Genomic DNA, 19,094 nt, shown 5'->3' with positions numbered 1-19,094 from the left:
ACAACAGCAATGTCAAAATTCTTAAAAAGTAAACAAAAAACTCATTAAAACCTCAGAAGCCCATCAAGTATTTCCCATGATCACACCATATAGTGTTTATAATTTCAAGACCTTCTTCACTACCTTAGACATTTAGGTTGTTCTTCCTCATACACCAGTAAATGGCATCACAATGTAATTATCTAATGGTAGGAACAGACACTAAGCCCCCCCCCCCCCCGTCCCTGCCAATAAAAAATACAAGTAACAAAGCTCATTCTTGAAAAACAAAATCACAGCTGGATATTAGCACTGGGAAATGGATTGGAAGCTATATACAGAATATTACCTATTAATCAGCACTACCAAAAGTAGAATACCATGATACAAGGATTTCACACTACACTGATGATACAGCAGAAAATCATTATAAGGAGAGAGCTATCATTTTCTATCACTAATAAATCTACCTCTGTGTATCAAAATTTATACCATTTACCCTAAATACGATTATCAATTCTCAAGAAATAAAAACCTAGTGATACTGCATTAGATACACCAAGGTTCACAAAAACTTTAAAATCCATAAATGAAAGTTTAGCTTGGAGGTGTTTAAGTTGTTAAAAAGCAAAAGCTACTCACCAGTCTGTAAAATCTAATTTTTTTTAAAAGGTACCTATAGTTTTTACTTGAATCATAGGAAGTCATCTTTATTTTTTAAGATTTGCGTAAGAACATACTAGAAATAGCAATCCTTTTTGTTTGTTTGTTTCTCTCTTTAAAAACACAGACTCTCTCTTGCTCTTCATAACATAGTTAGGACATTTATTATAGTCAGTTTTAGCAAATAGTTCTGAACTTAACATGTCAGGAAAGCAAAGTAATCCTTAATGCTAAGGTGCAGAGGTGTTTGCATCAGTATCCAAAGCAATCGGCATAATTTTAGAGCTACTTCACTGAAGCAACTGAATTACTTTAGAAAGTCATCACATACTTACTGAAAAAAAAATCCAAAAAAATTTGACACCAAACTCTGCCTTACTATGCTCCTCAGCCTTAGAGGAAAACTTGTCTTAGAGACAAAACTCCAGCTTTACCACATTTTGTTACCAGTTACACTTCTTTAGTTTAGTTCTTCCTAAAAAAAACCTCTTAATATATTCATTATGCAATATGTAAGTTAGCCAAAACTTGGAACCGACGTTTATGACCATTAGTATTCCAAGACAGATTTCAAAATAATTTGAAGAACAAACAGACCAAAACAGGACACTACCAAACACATACTTCCAGTACCTTTTACTCTATTTAAACAAAACTCTCCCTTACGCTCCTAAGTGAAAAGAAGTAAAAACCTAGAAGCAAGCAGAAATGGCAATCAAATGTTATGATTAGCCTTCTGGTGCTAGTTTTCAGGAATATTTAGAAAGCAATATGGAATTCAGACAATTCATCAGTTTCAGATAGAGAAAGAATCAAGTTATTAGGGCTGCATATGAGATTTTACTCATGAGTTTAAATCTGGTAACGTTCTTACATTCCAGCATCATTAAATGAAAAAAAAAAATTAAACCAGGGTTTAACATACCTGTAAGTTATTATTCCCTTGGAATCATCCCAAAAGCAGCAATAATGTAAGTAATTCCATCAGTAAGGTAACCAGTGGTATTACCAATGGTAATGTAAGTAGAAGGCCATGAATTTCAACTATTTATTTAAAAAGAAGGGCAGAATATACAAGTACACTAAACACAAGTGAGTAACTGAGAACAATTTAAATACAAAATTAAAACAGAACAGTCCTCCAACAGAAATCAAACAGAAATTCCCTGTGAGGTACAAGCAGACTGCAATCAATTTACCTCCTTCAACTGGTAGAATAAGAAAGTTTAAGATCCTTCATGTGCTGCAGGTGTGTTTTCTAGATTATGCTTCACTTGAGTAAGACCCTTCCCCATGTACCTGAAGTGTCTCAGCTGATTGCAATGAAGGGGAAAGATCTTTAAACTTTTGTTTTGTTTTGCTTTTAATCCAATGCATACCAGGTGATTTTGTAGGAACAGAAAATCCCTCCTCTCTTTTCTTAATCCTCAGGTTTTGATCTCTTTCCTAGAAAAGACATCAGATTTTCTCTGCACTCACATGACTAGCTTCATAAATAAGACTAACTTAACTTTTTGGTAAAACCAGTTGATTCTGTCAGCTGTATCCATTGGCCTTGACATACAAACAAGTGTATCTCTTACTGGGACCTCTTCTCTTTAGCTAGCTGCCCCTCACCATGTTTCCCCAGTATATTCTATTCTGAATTAGCATCTCCACCTAAGAATACATGCTGACTTTTTAAAGCCAACTTTTTTCCAGGCACTTAAATTTGAAATGTCCTTAAAATCTTCTTGAGGCAGATTATTTAATTTATAGTACAATTTCTGTAGACCAATTATTGAACCACTATAAATGCTGATAATACATAGAAATTGTCAAATTCATTAGCAGATAATACAACCTGGGGCAAATCCTGCTGGTTTTGCTCATGTAAATGGTCCCAATTATGTCAACAGAACTTTGGATGTATACATGAAGAGGATTTGACTGTGCTGACCAGTATACAAAGTTTTCTCATACCCTAAGGCAGGGGGGAAATGGTCCCAGGTCACACACAACACCCCCAAAACAATCACAGCTTATAGCAGAGGCTGCAAAACCCTTGAGAACCTTCTTCCTCAATTTTAAATGTGTTAATGGCTCCAACTTTTATATACCACTTTACTGCTAAAGACACAAATCATTGCTGTCTACAGACACTTTAGGTCTGTTGAGGCTGCACACAAAGCTGCAGTTGAGAAGAATTCCTAGTAGTGTTTGGAACTAAAATTCATAAACATATACAGCTAGTTTTGGTACACCTATACAAAGAGTAACACCAAACAAAGCAAATTTCTGGTCTCTGTACCCTATTGCTTCTGATAGCATCCTCTTCACCACTAGCTGCATAAAATGGGCAGTGACACTGCTTGATATATAGTCCAGCTGGCAGGATTTTGTCATGCTGTACTTGTTAAACTGCTATTAAAGTGTTTCTTTTAAAAATCTGGTCTGGTTTCTCTTGAAATGTAAATAAGGAATAACTACTTAGTGAACTGGGTCCTGGAGCTTCTACCTTGCATCTGTCTCCACTATTAAACACCTTCCCCCCACTTTTCAATTTGTTTTATTTTATTTTTCTTTTAAATGCAGTTTGTGGCTCAAGCTACCTGTGACTTTCACAAACTTGGCTAAAATGAAGGGCACAATGTTCGGCAAGATTAAAAAGTTTCCAAGGAATGGGAAAAATCTGTAATTTGTAGACATTTAGCCCCCTGCTGTTATAGGAAGCCTCTGTCAAGGAAATAATATATGCCTTAGTGTATGCTCTGTATAATATTAGAAATATCTTGTATTCTTCCAGTTTGGATAAATCATGAATAAAGATCAAGTATGTTTTAGAAAAAAAAATAAATCCAAATCCAGTCTTGTGGATCATACAGAGACTATCACAGCAGAAAGACATCAAAATCAAATTAAGGGACCAGACATTTTTAAGGCATCTGAATTACTGAGAGAAGAGCATTCTAGAACTGAACTTCGACCTGCACTTCTGACATTAGTATTAAAGGACCTAACAGCTTATTTAATCAAAATCAGCTTTTTGGCACCCTCTAGAGGTTTTGCTCCCACTGAGAAACAACTCAGAAGTTAATTATAATTATAAAATTTGGAGAGCTTACAATCCAAAAATCAAGCCTGTAATCAGTGCAGACCTGTACATAAAGGTTTACTCAAGAATGCTAAAGCCATACATTAGATAATCAATTCTGGTTTCATTCTGTGGGATCAGATTGCTCCTCTCCTTCAATTAGCCAGGACTACTGGGGCTATAGGAACACGAACTACAAAAAAACACTTCTTGATACTCCTCTATTCAAATACAAGAGACTCTTCCACCACTGAACTCCGAAGCTTTAGAAAATGTTTCACTTAGTTTACAAGAACATAAACCAAACCTGAACACAGCTAGCAAAATAATAGATCAACAGCTATGCAACATTATAAAACAATATTCTAAACCTTAATCTCACATTTTTTTAAGTTAAATTTACATTTCATTAATGTTAATACAACAAATGAAGGGAAAGGAACTTCTTACTACAAAACTGCCTTCTGAATTTTTGATCATGTTGGTGTTAGGATACGGTGTCCTACATCATATAATGAGGAACTACATCCTCAGATCTCAGTAGATCGTGCTTTCCAGGTCAAACACAAATGTACACAAACATTAAGCATTAATTTTCTGCTATCATCACCCTGTAAATCAGAAAATCCAGGGTGTTTTAAGCAGTTGTGCAGATTTAAGCAACTTCCTCAAAACAAAGCAGAAAACAATAGCTTGTTTTAGATGCTTCATTGTGAAAGAAAAAAAGAAATCATTCTGCAATCTGAATATTAAGGAGGCATTTCCTATCATCAGTGATATCACAGAAACACAAATTCCAACTGTGAAGCATTTATTTTTAGGACAGTTTGAAACTGCAAGCCATTAATTTATACCTTCCCAACTCAGAGATTGCTGGTCTTTTGCTGCAAACATCTCTTCTTAGTTTTGTTGAGAAAGCAAATAAAAAGATCAGGGTGTCCAAAGTATCCCAGCAGAAAAAAGGTAGCACGCTACATGTACTTCTCTAGTTCCAGTATCAGAGTAATGTGAGAAGTACGCATTACTTTATTCAATGTAGACTGCCATATCAGTGATTGGTGAAATGAAATGAAGACCAATTGCTAACAAAATCATACAGTATCTGCTTCAGAGAAAACTGTAAAGAGACTCTTGAAATATCTTGATGGTGGCTCCTCAGGGAATCAGGTCTAGTTACTGTGGATTTTGAATTTCAAGACACTCACTCTTGAATGTAGAAGAGTGGGACTGTAGAAGGCTGAATAGTGTTGCACAGACATCCTTACTGCAGGATTACAGCCCTATTAGCAACCATACAAATCTCTGCCCTGCTGCACGCTGTTATGCCCAAGTTTCCATGCAGCATCAGAACAGTCATTTGCAATCTTCCTACCAAGAAATTTCTGCATGATGGACAAGGCACGGCAATCAATGCAACTGATGTTCTTTAGGATCATAAGCACATGTTCAATCTGAAGACCACACAGTCCAATTTGAAGAGAAACCAGCTGTCTACTGTGTTAAAAGTAGTTAAAAGATAACACATCAGGCCCATATCCAAGACTTCTGTGGTCCCAAGCTACTTCTATGCAAAACCTTGTTTGTCATTCAACATTAAGTAACAGTTAAACTAATATTACAGACCAATAATACCTGAATTTCTTTGAAACAACACAGATTCCAAAGGAGAAGTAAAAGAGGAGTTGTGAATTATCTGGAAATACAGGAGAACTGCACACAGTTCTCCAGATGTGGCCTCATCAGTGCTGTGTAAAAGGGAAGAGTCCTTTCCATTCACTTCATGGTGGTTCTTTTCCTCAAGCAGCCCAGAAGCTGTCAGATCTTTGCCATGAGAGCACACTGCAGTTCATGTCCAATTTGCCTACCAGGAACCCCAGTTCCTTTTCTGCAAAGCTGCTTTCCAGCCAGTTGGCCCCAACATGTATTGATGTAATCGGTTATTCCAGCCCAGATGCAGAACTTGGCATTTTGCCTTCATGGAACTTCACAAGGTTCCTGTCAGCAATTTTCTCCGATCTGTTCACATCTCTGAATGGCAGCAAAATCCTCTGGTGTGCCAGCCACTCCTCTAAATGTTGTAGCATCTGCAAACTTGCTGAGTATAACTGTCCCCTCACCCAGGTAACAAACGAAGATATTAAACAATACAGGACACAGTACTGGCCCCTGAGGTGCATTGTTAGTGCCCTGGCCTACAGCTGGACTTCGTGCTACTGACCACAACTCTTTAAGCCCAGCAGTTCAGCCAGTTTTCAGTCCATGCCACTGTCCATTTATTCAATCCTTCAAGAGCTTGTCTAGGAGGGTGTTAAAACAGACTGTCAAAAATCTCCCATAACGTCACAATAATGACAATCTGCTGCTCTCTCTTCATCCACCACATTGTAGAAGGCTATCCAGCTGGTAAAGCATGTCTTCTCCTTCCCAAATTGTTGCTGACTACTCCCAGTCACCTTCCTGTCCTTCTTATGTTTGGAAACTATTGCCAGGAGGATTTGCACCATCATCTTCCCAGGGACTGAGGGGAGGCTGACTGACCTGTAGTTCCCCAGAGCATCCTTCTTGAAGGCGGGAATGACATTCGCTTTCCTTCAGTCCTCAGGATCTTCCCCTGATTGCCATGACCTTTCAAAGATAATCATTAGAGACTTTAAATTTCCTACAACTGTTACAGATGTAGAGTTTTTTCATGTAGATGATGGGCAGATGTCATGATAAAGTAGATCACCACAAACTCCTCCACTCTTTGGTGAGCAAATAGCACTGGTGGCTACAAAGCTAACTCTGAAGCCCAAGTCAGCTGTTCACTAGTTCATCAAATACATTCTTGCATCTGTAACATTCCACACCAAAATAAAAGGAAAAGCCCTACTGGAAACATCCTGAGACAGCCTGATAGTCACAGACCACTAAGAGATGCCACAGAATTTCCTGTTACCACTGTCATGAGGAGTGAGCTCAGGTTCTCTATCACACTAAAAGCCTGTGCCCTCACTCAACAAAAAAGCTGCATCCCATCTCCCTGGAGACATTTAAAAAGCGACTCGATATGGCACTCAGTGCCATAGTCTAGTGACTGTGGCGGTAGTTGTTCAAGGGTTGGACTCGATGATCTCTGAGGTCCCTTCCAACCCAGCCTATTCTATGATTCTATGATTCTATGAAAAGCCAGCTAGCAGCTGAAAACACAGGCAATGAGGCCTTGGGCAAAGTTCATGAGATTGGGAGAATTGAGTGATGGCAGGGAAGGGTGCCCAACTATGGAAGAGTCTATTGGAAAAATAAAAATTAAAGGAAAAAAATTGGCAAAAAAGTAGATTTCAAAATCTATCCATCCTTTGAGCACATACACACACACACACCAAAAATTCTCTCCCATGGATAAAAAATCCAAAGCAGAACTAAAACACCATATTTAAATAAAGACTTATTAGAAAAGCATTTGAAAAATACAGATACCTAGATGTTATGATGAGATATTAAGCCTTAGAAGATCAGGAATCCTTGCTTCTTTATTACAGTCCTGGTATTTTACTGGAGGCATGCTAAATACTTTATGAATAAGAAAACTTAAAAACACTGGAAAGGAGAAAAATAATTGCTTCATTTGCCAGAACACGTATTTCCATCAACATAGTTATATCTTTTAGATGTCTACAAAACTTTCTGGAGAGCAATACTATTCACTGACAAGCATATGGTAGCATCAGGTAAACCAACTTCTTATTTCCAAAACTATACTGTTCTACAAGTCATGAGGGACACGTCTGGAATATATAAGTTACATAAACAAATCAGCGTTCTGATTTCTTCCTTCTCTTTCCCACTTCCCCTCAATTTTTCCCCTACCTGGAATTCATATATTGATCAAATCTGCAAAAAATCTCAAAACTTACGAATTCTAAAGTGCAGAAATTATAAGTTACCTGTTATTTTCCAAAAAATAAAAAAAAAATAAAAATTAAAACACCCAACTGCATCACAACAAATACAGGCTTGTGGAATTACTGAAGAGTCAAGGGAAAGAAGGTTGAATAAAGAGAAAAATGTTTTTACTGAGGTACATTTTGTAAAGCACAGATCTCCCATTGAATCAGTTGGATTTCTGTTACCAAATTAAACAAGAGTACAATTGGGTTTTGCCTGGGGAAAATATAAAATTACATTGCTTTTGAGGTTGATTCACAAGTTAGATAACAGTGATGCAGAAGAGGGATTTTAATGTTTGACACTGGTGCAGCTAATTCTATACCTGCTTATAGCATACAAATAGAATATATGCATGCATGAATTTCTTAAAAATGTTCAGACTGCATTTTGCTTATTGTATCTGTGCAAGCCATCCTGCTTGAACTGGTCTACTTCTGCACATAAAACACTCCTGAAAATGTACTTCTGAAAGTATTTACTAGAAATCATCAACCACTTACGATAAAAGATTGAATTAGCATCCTTCCTATCCTTCCTATTCATTGACAGTACAGCAATTGTGCCTTCCAACCTGCCTCACTCTCCCCACCTTCCTCCCTCAGCCTCTTTTGTTTTGCTGTTAACAGTATCTCAGATCTCCTTCTCTGCTTTGGACACTAGATACAAAGAACAGAACACAAAACAAAACAAAAAAACAACGCAAAATGCAAAAGCAATTTATACTGCAGAGTCTTTGGCTCCTTGGCAAAAATCATTGCTCCAAGTCTGTTCTGTCAATAGACCACATCAATCTGTCATTTGGGGACCTGAAATATTATCATCACCACTGATCAAAAGCCAAGGAGCTCCTCGAGGGATATTTCTGGAGGGGAGACCATGCTGAGTGTCTCAGATGGAACGATCCATCAGCAATGTCAGCCTGAGGACTCTGGTGGGAAGAGCAACATTGCAGAGGAAAACCCTGCCCTTCATCCCCAGCACCAGCCCCACTCCTCCCCCCATCAGCCAGTCCTGGTTTGAGCAAACATATTTTAGTTCACACACAAAAAGGAAAATCAGGGTGTCTGAAATGACTCTGCCTAGCACACTTGCCAATGAAACATCACCAGAATGTTCAGGAGATTTAGAGAGATGTCAGATCTAAAAAATCCATGATGTCCCAAGACAGTGGTTGTGGTAACTGGATTACAGTTGGACTCAAGGGTCTTGTAGGTCTTCTCCAAATGTAATGATATGATTCTATAAGTAGGTCAAATTTATGTGGCACTTAGCTGGCACTGTCAATTACAACATATTCCTCAAATATTAATGTTATGCTTGCTATAAAAATACATACGTCATTGAATTACTTTGGAAATCAAACTGAAGTCCTTTTATTTAACCTAACAGTTAAGTTTTAGCCATTCTAAGATAAATTGAAGGCACAAAAAATGATCAAAGTCTGTAATTTTGGTTTTAGCACTCAATAACAGCCGTCTAGTTCACATGAAACAGAAGAATGGCTGACAGGCTTTGATAGACTGCATCAAAAGAAGTGTGACCAGCAGGTGAAGAGAAGCATTCCCCACCCCCTACCCCCCTCTCATGAGATCCCACCTGGAGTTTTGTGGCCAGTTCTGGAGTCTCCAATGTAACAAGGACATGGAACTATTGGAGCAAGTCCAGAGGAGGGCCACAAAGATGATCAGAGGGCTGGAGCACCTCTGCTATGAAGACAGGCTAAGAACTGGAGTCCAGCCAGGAGGAAAGAAGGCTCTGGGGAGACTTTAGAGTGGCCTTCCTGTTCCTGAAGGGGGGGCTACAGAAAAGCTGAGAGGGGACTTCTCACAAAGACATGTAGTGATAGGACTAGGGGTAATGGCTTTAAAATGGAAGAGAGGTGATTTAGGTTAGCTATTAGGTTGCCCATGAAGGTTGGTGATGCCTCATCCCTGGACATGTTCAAGGCCAGGCTGGATGGGGCTTTGAGCAACCTGGTTTAGTGGGAAGTGTCTGAAATGCACTGCCTAGTGGAAGATGTATTTGCCCATGCAGGGAAGCTGGAACTAGATGATCTTTAAGGTCCCTTCCAACCCAAACCAATCTGTGATTCTTTGATTTTAAGTATTTATTACCCACTACCAAAAATTCCCATCTCTTCAGACTGAGGGAAAAAAAAACAAAACCACAAAAAACATCAAGAACTACACATGCACAGTATCCTTAGACTTAGAGATAGAAAAGAAATACAAAACTGATTAATCTTGGCTTTTTGTAGTTAAAAAGTATTTACAGAGAGGGAACACTTAAGACAACTGATCAAAATTCAACATCAAAACAGCAAATAGGAGATGTCATCCACATATAGTAATTTCTGCACACACTTACACTAGATAAGGGGACATAGAATATAAGGAAATGTTTTTCTTTCTGAAATGAGGAGTATTAGCCATCCTTTGAGTGCTCATTATGACAGTCAGCATTGAGAATTAAGTGTACAGGATCCCAATGGAAACACTCAGAGGCTAATGAACTTCACTAATTTGAACAGAAATACATGCTTTGAAATTTGTTTTCATTGAAAAACAACTGTAATGACACATACTAAAAAGACCTATTTACCTGAGAGTATTAAAAAATTGGTTAAGAGAAAGTGCATTAGGCATCTGAGATATATTATGGCTTCTGTTCAATGCTACCACTTATATGAAAAAGATTTTTTGCTATCATGACTATTTCCAGTGCCAATTCTTAAAACATGTGATTATAAATTTATTCTTTGATTGGACATGCATGTTTCTAATTAAGCTCAACTTGCCCATCCTTCTTTGAAGAGATTTAAGTCAGGAGTCCACCAAGACCCTCGAGGCTTTGTGCAATACTTGTTCTTGGTAAAGACAATAGAAGCCAGAAGTGAAAAATAAGTGCAGTAAGTTGCCAAGCTTGTCGGAAATACTTCCAACAAAAAATACATACTTGCAATCTACAAAATCTTTAAGAGACCTTTTTAGTTACAGAGAAGAAAAAGGGGAAATGGTATTGGGTATCTCATACGCATTCAACTATAGGATACTGTATGTCATTAGTAGGATAAAAGCATGTGTTGTGGTTAAACCTTAATGAGGTCTGTGCCATATTACAAATGCTATTTTTCCCCAGAGTGAACCAAACTATTCTAAAACTATGTAGACATAACTTAGAGGCATTCTTCAATTCAGTGGGTGATCCCAAAGCAGGACTTCCGACCCTGTTATTCAAAATCCTTCTGTTTAGCATAAATGGTATGGATGTGGCTTAACGATAGAAATAAAGAAATTAAACAGAAGCATCTTCTGTGGGTTTTTATTTCAATGACAATTTTGAGAATGCATTTGGCCTTCTATATTGTTACTTATGTAGAAGTGATACTACCCCATTTCTATGTTTTCCTCAGTACCACAGAATGACACACACGAATACTGCTGTGGGAATCCATATATAAAGTCAAATTATTCCTTTAACACAAGCTTCAAAAGCATTTGCAGCAAAAATAGCATGAAGTATGTGGTTCGCCAATTACTGTCAACTTCCTTCATTAAAGTAAAAACTTTTTTTAAAAATGCCCAAAGCTTTTTTGTTCTATTTACTGCATTTCTAAGAACACTAGGTCAGACAAGGTTAGGCACTGAGCTGAAGGTTCAGGTCACTACCATGTGGTAGTCAAGGATACCACGTACTTCATCAGAAATACTCAGAAAGTTTAACAAAATTATTAGCCATATTTGACAATTTGTAGAGATGCTCACAGACTGATCTAGATTTTGATTTTTAAGAATTCAGTAGATTATCTGCTCTGTATTTAGCATCTCTGCCATTTATGGGCCCAATTCCCATTTTCCACAGACTTCAGCTTTCAGATCACCCAGAATCTCACTTCCAGAGGCACCAACCCGTTCAGAAATGAGAAAAAAAACCCAACAAGGTTTGCCCAAGATGGCTTTCCATGTCTAACTTTAAGCCACTACCACTGTTGAAAACCTTTAAACTGCTCTTTCCATTGATAACCTTACTCTGACCTAGCCTTCTGCCTTCTCTGCCTGTCACTGAACTTAAGTGCCCAAACCTAAAGTCATGACATTCATTTTTCATGCCAAAAAAAAAAAAATTAATGTGAAAAGGCTTTTGCCTTCCTATATGCAAAACACGTAAAGCAACAGTCAGTCTCTTGGCAAGAAGAACAATTATTTTTAAACAACTAAATTTGACTGGGACAACAACCTGCTTTTAAAGAAACCTGGTAACTATCCAACCATGTACAACATTAGAAGAAAACAAATGCCAGGACCCAATTCACATAATTGTGTATATAATTTTCAGAGAACTGTACTCCTTTGCACAAGCTAGACTCTTCACTCAGATAAATCTAAAAAATTGAAAATATAAAAACATACAATAATAATTTGTAGACCAGCTTGAATCCCAAAAGCACACACATGCATGAGTTTCAGTATTTTGGTGGAAAACTATAATCACAAACTGTAATGCTTACATGTTATGTATTCAACACCCAATGCAGATTTTCATGCTTTCTATATATACAGCTTCAAAAACTGTAGAATTACTCACATGGGAAATAGGAACTAAAAAAGAGCATACTGCTTGAAAATTCCTTTTTGGAGACTTGAGTTACCCATGAGACCTCTGTCATCCATCCTTCCAAACTGCTTGCTGGTTGTAATGGAAGGCCTCTGGCTTTTACAAGATGCAGATTACTAAATTTAATAGTGGTATGGAAAGGTACAGCAATTTTCCACCATCACACTGAAAATTATTATTTTCCCAAACATCTGAATAATTTAGAATAATCTGATATAAATTAATATGAGCTAAGTCTCATTAAGTGGATTTAACAATCAAGAACCCCATTAGAATCCCTATTTATCCTACCTGTCTGACTTCATTGGCTCCCTTCAAAAATTCACCCTTAAAGGGATACTGTGATGTTACTTAATTCAACAGTAACTGAGTCTTACTACAGATGTATCCTTAGCTGAAAAAAGAGTATGTTTATGATACACTAAGCAGACAAATTTAAGTTTTACTGTTCATTTTATAAAAGGACAGTAAACATTTTCTTGACCAAGAGGAAACTGCTGTACTGTGAAGACTTAGGGGAGACAAAGAAATCAATTGCAAACTTGGAAAGAAAAAAAAGAGAGAGGAGAGGAAAAGGCAGAAGTCACAGTGGCGAGGTTGGGGGTAATATGCAAAATCTTTCCCTAGAGAACCATTTATGAAAAGCCTCTTAAGCCTCAGATGTTGTTTATCTTGGATGTTACCATTCAAAGTGGACTCTGCATATTTGGTGGCTTCTCAAGAAGAATGGAAACAAGCAGAAAATAATGGTTTGTTACAGGGTAGAACTGTTATGACTAATGCAATAAACCATAATAAAATATAACATCAAACACTGTTATTTTATATATATATTTTAAAAAGTTACCAATCTTTTGGTAAGTCTCACTAGTATGAAGTTTAAAAGTTTCATTAGAAGCCTGTGGGTTTTTTCCAGAAACTTCAGTAAGTAAGTTGTGGCCAAATGGTTTATGACTCTTGAAGTTATTGCTTATTACTATAATTGACTTTTGTAAAGCAGAAGAGGCAGATTAAGAGCCAGTAGGATCCACTAGAAGTTATCATGCCAAGAGTAATTTAAACCAATATTAAATTCTTGCTTTCATAGATAAGGAGATGCTTCTCCATTGATTAGCTTTACACTAAACTGGCAAATAATACATGGAAAAAAATAAATTATCTATTAACACAGCTGTCAGTTCACATATAAACAGACAGCATATTTCCTTTCAAATGTTATTGAACTTAAATTCTGTCTAGCATACTGCCAGAGAATCTGGTCAGGCTGTCTGCTTTTACAACCCATCCATGACACAAAGTCAGTGCATCCCAAGAACACAGAAGAACTGGTTTCAGTGTGTCATGCTGCACCCAGACTTCTTTCCAAGCCTACCTAACTACAGAAGAGACATTAGCCAAAGGGCTGTGTGGTTCTGCAGTGCACTAGTAGAGGACTGGATACCTGTCCTAAAGTGGGAGACTTCATACTGAGACAAGAGAAATAACTTCTCCCATCATCCACCCACAAAACCAAAAAAGCCAGAAAAATTATTGTTTTGCAGGTGTAATGACTTTTGCCAGGAAAAAAAAATCAATCTCTTATTTAAAAGGAAATGTGTTTTAGCCCTTTTTGAGAGTCATTCTGACATTGAAAAAAAAAGCATTATATTTAAAAGAGTTGCATTAAGATTTGTTTACTTGTATGTTATTAATAATTAGTCTACTGAATTTAATATTGTGCAGTAAAAGAAGTATCCAAAACTGATGCTGTAATAAGATCTTACGGAGACCTTCAAAGGGCAGAAACAATCCATTTTTGTCAAACCTCAGCTGTAACTTGAAATATCAAACTCTTTCTGACTTACAAGTACAATCAATAAGAATCAAAACCACAGGTCCTTATTTAAGAGTTCTGTAATAATGTATTTTCCTTATCTTGCTGATAATCCTGAAAAAAAAATTGCTTCTAGGAATTGTTAAAATGCATGTTTGAAACCCTAACAAAGATATGCTGGAATTTCCACAAGTGATAGGCTCAAAAAATAGCATCACACTGAACCATGAAATACAAAATGCATCTGAAATTTAGTGCAAAATTTAACACTTATGAGTTCTGCTGATTCTGTTATCTGCTCCATTTGCATGCCAATCTACAGCCCCACCTAAAAATGTGTTTCTTAAAACCCTTAAAATAAGCTGCTCCAGCAGTTCCTTTGTAGCATATGATTTTACACATCTTGAGAAACAAATACTTAACACTGAACCACAGCCATTAAATTGATACCATCCATCAGCAAAGGTAAATTATGCAAATCAGAATTATGCAAACACCATTTTTTTTTAGTTGCTACAATTTCTATATTGTGCATCTGTCTGTCAGAGTTTATTATGGGAGAATTAAGTTATTTTAGTAGCATTATTCAAAAAAACACAGCACAAGTCACAAATCTGTGTCACTGATGAGCTACTTATTGTTTTTAACATCAGTTAAGGCACCTGACGAACAGAACTCGAGCATCGTAACTCGAGTTCCCTCCCAAAAGCATATTTCTTGCAATCCACAAAAAGTCATGCAACTGGCATTCAGAAATAAGTACTTTGCTTTCTATTAGCAGCTTTAAAGGGTATTTCCTTTAGTATGTATACACAGCACAGCCCGCTACTCTCTTTTTTCAAGCCTCTCTTATATAACAGACTGCAAAAACCATCTCTGAACAATGTGCTCAAGATGTGATCTCCTGCTTCGGTACTACAGCATTCAATATAGTCACGTTAAACACTGTCCTGAGCCATTAATCAACTTTTTACTAATAAGGATGATCTAGGGCAAGTTCTCTGCTGTTTTGCAGGATGCAAACTGACACTCAAAGCACCCAAAAGGGAAAGTCACTCACAGACTGAAAAGAGACAGCTTCACCAACTTGGCTCAAAATTTGTCTTACCAGAGTATTCGATCATTGAAGAAGGCATGAGATTTGCTTACGTGTCACACTCTTCCTAGGTGGGTTGGGTTTGAGTTCCTCCCCACACAACCAGGGTAAAGGTAGAGGCTCACAAAAACCCTAAAGCCATCTGAGCATCAGAGGCCCACAAACTGAATACACAGCAGCTTTCTCTGAAGACCTGCACCCAACTCCCTCACACCGTACCCTTTACGCACTGACCAACTAACTCGGCTGTTTGAAAAATATCAGCCCAGACTACGTGAATTAGATAATCAGTTCACTTTTTTTAGACAGGATGAATACGTCCCTAGATACAGGATGACAAACCTTTTTTCCCCTCTTTTGATTTTGTAAAAGCCCACCAGACACTTACATAAACTCCATATAATTCTGGGTAGTTCTCTTGCTCTCTCGAGGTACGCAAGTGTTGACGTACCCCATGGAGAGGTGTGCTATGAACCACTGCTCAGGCCGACTCACTGTGTTCACTTTACAGGCAGACTGCCTACACAGCCCTTGAAAAAAAAAATCTCTAACATTAAGTTTTTACTTTATCTTGTTACTGCTAATGAACAGGCATACATGTTTTAAGAGGAATGAATATCACTCAGTACAGTCGATAAAGTTAACAGATGGGTGTCTAATAAAGGGCCTATTTATTTCTAGATATTTTCTGCATGTTTGGGATATTTTTCTGTACTGCACAGGGTTAATCATGACATGCTGAATCAGAACAAAGCATACCCTAACACTTAAACTATGAGAAACAAAATGCCTCAGTACAAGATGCTGTATTCCGATCGTTCATGTATTCGTGCTTCCAGTTCCTCCAGGGGGAAATTTAACATGGTTTCTAAAATGATCTCTCTTTAGGTTGTTTTATTGTTATTATTATTATTTTCCTCCAAGATCCCTGGCCAGATGAATTCGTGTATTACATGCACTGCCAGTGCTGCTGCACCTCCTCTGTGACTCGATTCAGCCGAAGCTACCGCTTTGACCGATCGATGCAAGCACATTATACACCAGAATAAGAGTAAGGTAAGGGTAAAGGAAAGAAAAGCATCTTTCCTTTCAGCCATTAAATATAGATCAACGAAACATCACATTGCACATAGAGCCTCCCCTCCCCACCCACCTCCCCCCCTCCGCCTGCTCCTGGAGCGCAGGATTTCGCAGACGGTGGCTTCAAAGAGAGAAGCTCCCCCCCTCCCCAGCTCTCCCAGCCACTGTACAGAGAGGCAGGCAGGCAGACAGACAGACACAGACAGACCGACCCACGGGCAGGAGCCGCCGCTCGGACCCGCCCCAGGGCTCCGGCCACCAAGCCGGCAGCTCCCTCACGGGCTCCGCGCAGGGCCGGGCGCTGCCCCCGCCCGCGGGTCCCCGGGCCCCTTCTTCTTTTTCTTCTTCTTCTTCCTCCCCCTCCTCGGCCCATGACTTCACTGCCTTAACGAGTACATTCGTGCAGGGCGTCGGGAGACACGCTGCCGCGGATGCCCTACATAAGCAGCGACTAACGTAGAAAGAAAGGGAGGAAAGAGATGGAGCGGGGGGAGGAGGCGCGGGAGGAAGAAACAAGGGAAAAATAACGCACTTTGTTACCTCTCCGCTGAAGGCACAAACACAGCTCCCAGCAGCCCAAACCCAGCCCGGCTGCCTCGCCGAGGGGAGCACTGCCGGAGCCCGCACCAAGAAGGAATATCACGCAAGCGGGAAGGGTGTGTGTGTCGGAAGGGGAACCTGGCACCATTACGGTGCCTGTCGTACTCACCGATCGGCGCCGATTCAGCTTGCTTTCTCCCAAACATATACCAAAAACCCAAGAGCAAATCCTCAGTCCGCTAGGCAAGAACGAAGGGGGAAGGGGAGATGGTGGGGGGGGGGGGGGGGGGGGCGAGCGACGGCCCCGGGCTTCACCGCAAGGTCCTGACCTTGCCCAGCTGCAGCATCTTCGGCTTGCCCCCCCCCGGGCGTGCGTGTGTGCCCGTACGCGCCCGTGTGAACCCGCGTCCGTGCGAGCGCGCTGATCCGGGTCCGTAGGGCTTCGCCGCAGGACAGCTGCCCGCCGCCGGCTGCCGGGGCGAGGCGGGATCGGCATCCACCGCCCCGCCGCTCGGGCGAGGTGCGGGGCCGCAGCTGCGGCGGCTGGGGCAGGCTGCGCGGCGCCGCCGTAGCGCTGCGCGCCTGGCGGGCGCACCGGCCGCGGGATGTGGCCGAAGGAGACACGGCCGCCGCCGCAGCATCTGCCGCCGCCGCCGCGCTGCCTGCCTGCCTCCCTCCCGCCCTGCCTCCCTCCTTCCCCGCCTGCCTCCGCCCCTCCCTCACCCGTCCCCTCCCCAGCAGGAGCGCGCCCGCCGCGGCCCAGCAGCCGGCGCTGGGGGGGGGGGTTTGGAGGGGCGAGAAGGGGAGCGGGCGGCCCCTTACCCGCTGAGGCGCTGTCACTGACTGCTGCGGGCGGGGCTGAGGCAGGGCCGGGACGGGTCCCCGGGCCTCGCTCCGAGCGGAGCCGCCGTCTCGCCGCAGAGGGGCGCGTCCCTGTGTCCCCCTACCCCGCTATGGCTGGGGGGCTCTGGGTTACATTGGGAAGGCAGAGGCAGGGCGGCAGGCCGAGGGCACAGGTGTGGGGCGCGCCCTGGGGCTGGGGTAGAAGGGCCGGCGGGGAGCATCCCCCCGGCAGTGACAGGGGATCCCTCTGCCTGGCGCCGGGTGACTGAAACTTGAGGTCTGCCAGCTAAAACCGTGAAAGCAACAGGGAAGCGAGAGCTTGACTCCCCTGCTCGCTCCTCCCTCGGTTCTCTCCCCCCATCCTTGGGAGCTCTAGGTGGATAATCTACCATGTTTCCAGAAGTCTTATTGCGAGCAAAGAGTGTCAGGAATATGGAAGTCGTGTTCACTCCTATGCACGCTTAACCCTTCACTGAGAAACTTGTGTAACATGCAATGACAGCACTCACCTGAAAGTTGCCATTCCATGGGTCCTTTTAAACTTGCTGCACGGAGTTTTGGCTACCTGAGGAAAATTACCGATTGTTGTTGTTTCCTGGGGCAATTGGTGCTCATTCACGCTCGAAGCGACTTGAGTATAAGCGTGGCGACCAGGACAGCTCTCTACTCGGCTGAGACAGCAAGGCAACGCCTACAGCGGGTTATTTGTTCTGCCCGAACCTTCAGCCCCGACACCTGCTCCACGGGCACCGATCCCGCCTCTCCCTCGGGCGTCAGAGGCGGCAGGCGGCGGATCCCCTGGGCAGCCCCGGCTCTGGGGAGGGCATCCTCACCCCCGCCCTTCCACTACCGAATCGCCGAGTAGTTGGTTGAGTAAATAAATCATCGCAAGAGCTTTCCTAACAGCGGTGGACTTGGGAGGCTGTATCTGCAGGCCGGTTTAGCCGTCTCCACCGCGATAAGCACAACGGCCGCCGCCGGGTTACACAGCGACTCGCTGCTGCCACCTCTCGCTTGGCGTTTTCGCAGCTTTCCCAAACCCTCCTGTAAGAAGTAACTTAAGACCGAGCGAAGAAATTCCTACTTGACCTCGCCAAGTGCTGATTGAGGTGGTTACCCATCATTTCGTTTCACGATAAGGCCAGAGACTGCGTGTTCCATTCACTGCATTGCTCTTGCTGTGTCCGGCTCCAGAGGCACTTGCTTTCTGCCTGCAGTCTCTCCTTTATTTCCCCTCATAACTTGTCTTCATTTTACCTTTGCTGTTTACCTGGAGAAAGATTAAATGCAGAATTTTGTGTGTGCTGCCTTGAGGCCACAACTCTTATCGTCTATGTCTAACTCCACAATAATCATGCTTGTTTTTATCTACTCAAAGATGCATCCTAGGAACAAGAAAATTTGTATTCAAAGGACCCTACTTCAGCAATTCAAGAGCATGCAACAGTTAATAGTTAAATAAA

General features: G+C 41.1%; 1 protein-coding gene across 6 annotated transcripts in view; it reads right to left on the bottom strand.

Annotated features, from left to right (window-relative positions):
* The window catches only part of CTNND2 (catenin delta 2), a 630,944-nt gene extending 613,471 nt beyond the window's left edge, over positions 1-17,473 (bottom strand). For all 6 annotated transcript variants that reach the window (XM_071736667.1, XM_071736669.1, XM_071736668.1 and 3 more), the window contains exon 1: positions 16,958-17,473. In XM_071736667.1, the coding sequence (XP_071592768.1) occupies positions 16,958-16,994 (37 nt within the window). In that variant the 5' untranslated portion in view covers positions 16,995-17,473. The remainder of the gene's footprint in view (positions 1-16,957) is intronic.
* Between the last annotated feature and the right edge of the window lie 1,621 nt (positions 17,474-19,094).

Source organism: Heliangelus exortis, chromosome 2, assembly GCF_036169615.1.
Source record: "Heliangelus exortis chromosome 2, bHelExo1.hap1, whole genome shotgun sequence".
Classification (NCBI taxonomy): Eukaryota; Metazoa; Chordata; class Aves; order Apodiformes; family Trochilidae; genus Heliangelus; species Heliangelus exortis.
The sequence above is the reverse complement of the archived record's forward strand: the minus strand, read 5'-3'. Positions and strand labels throughout refer to the sequence as shown.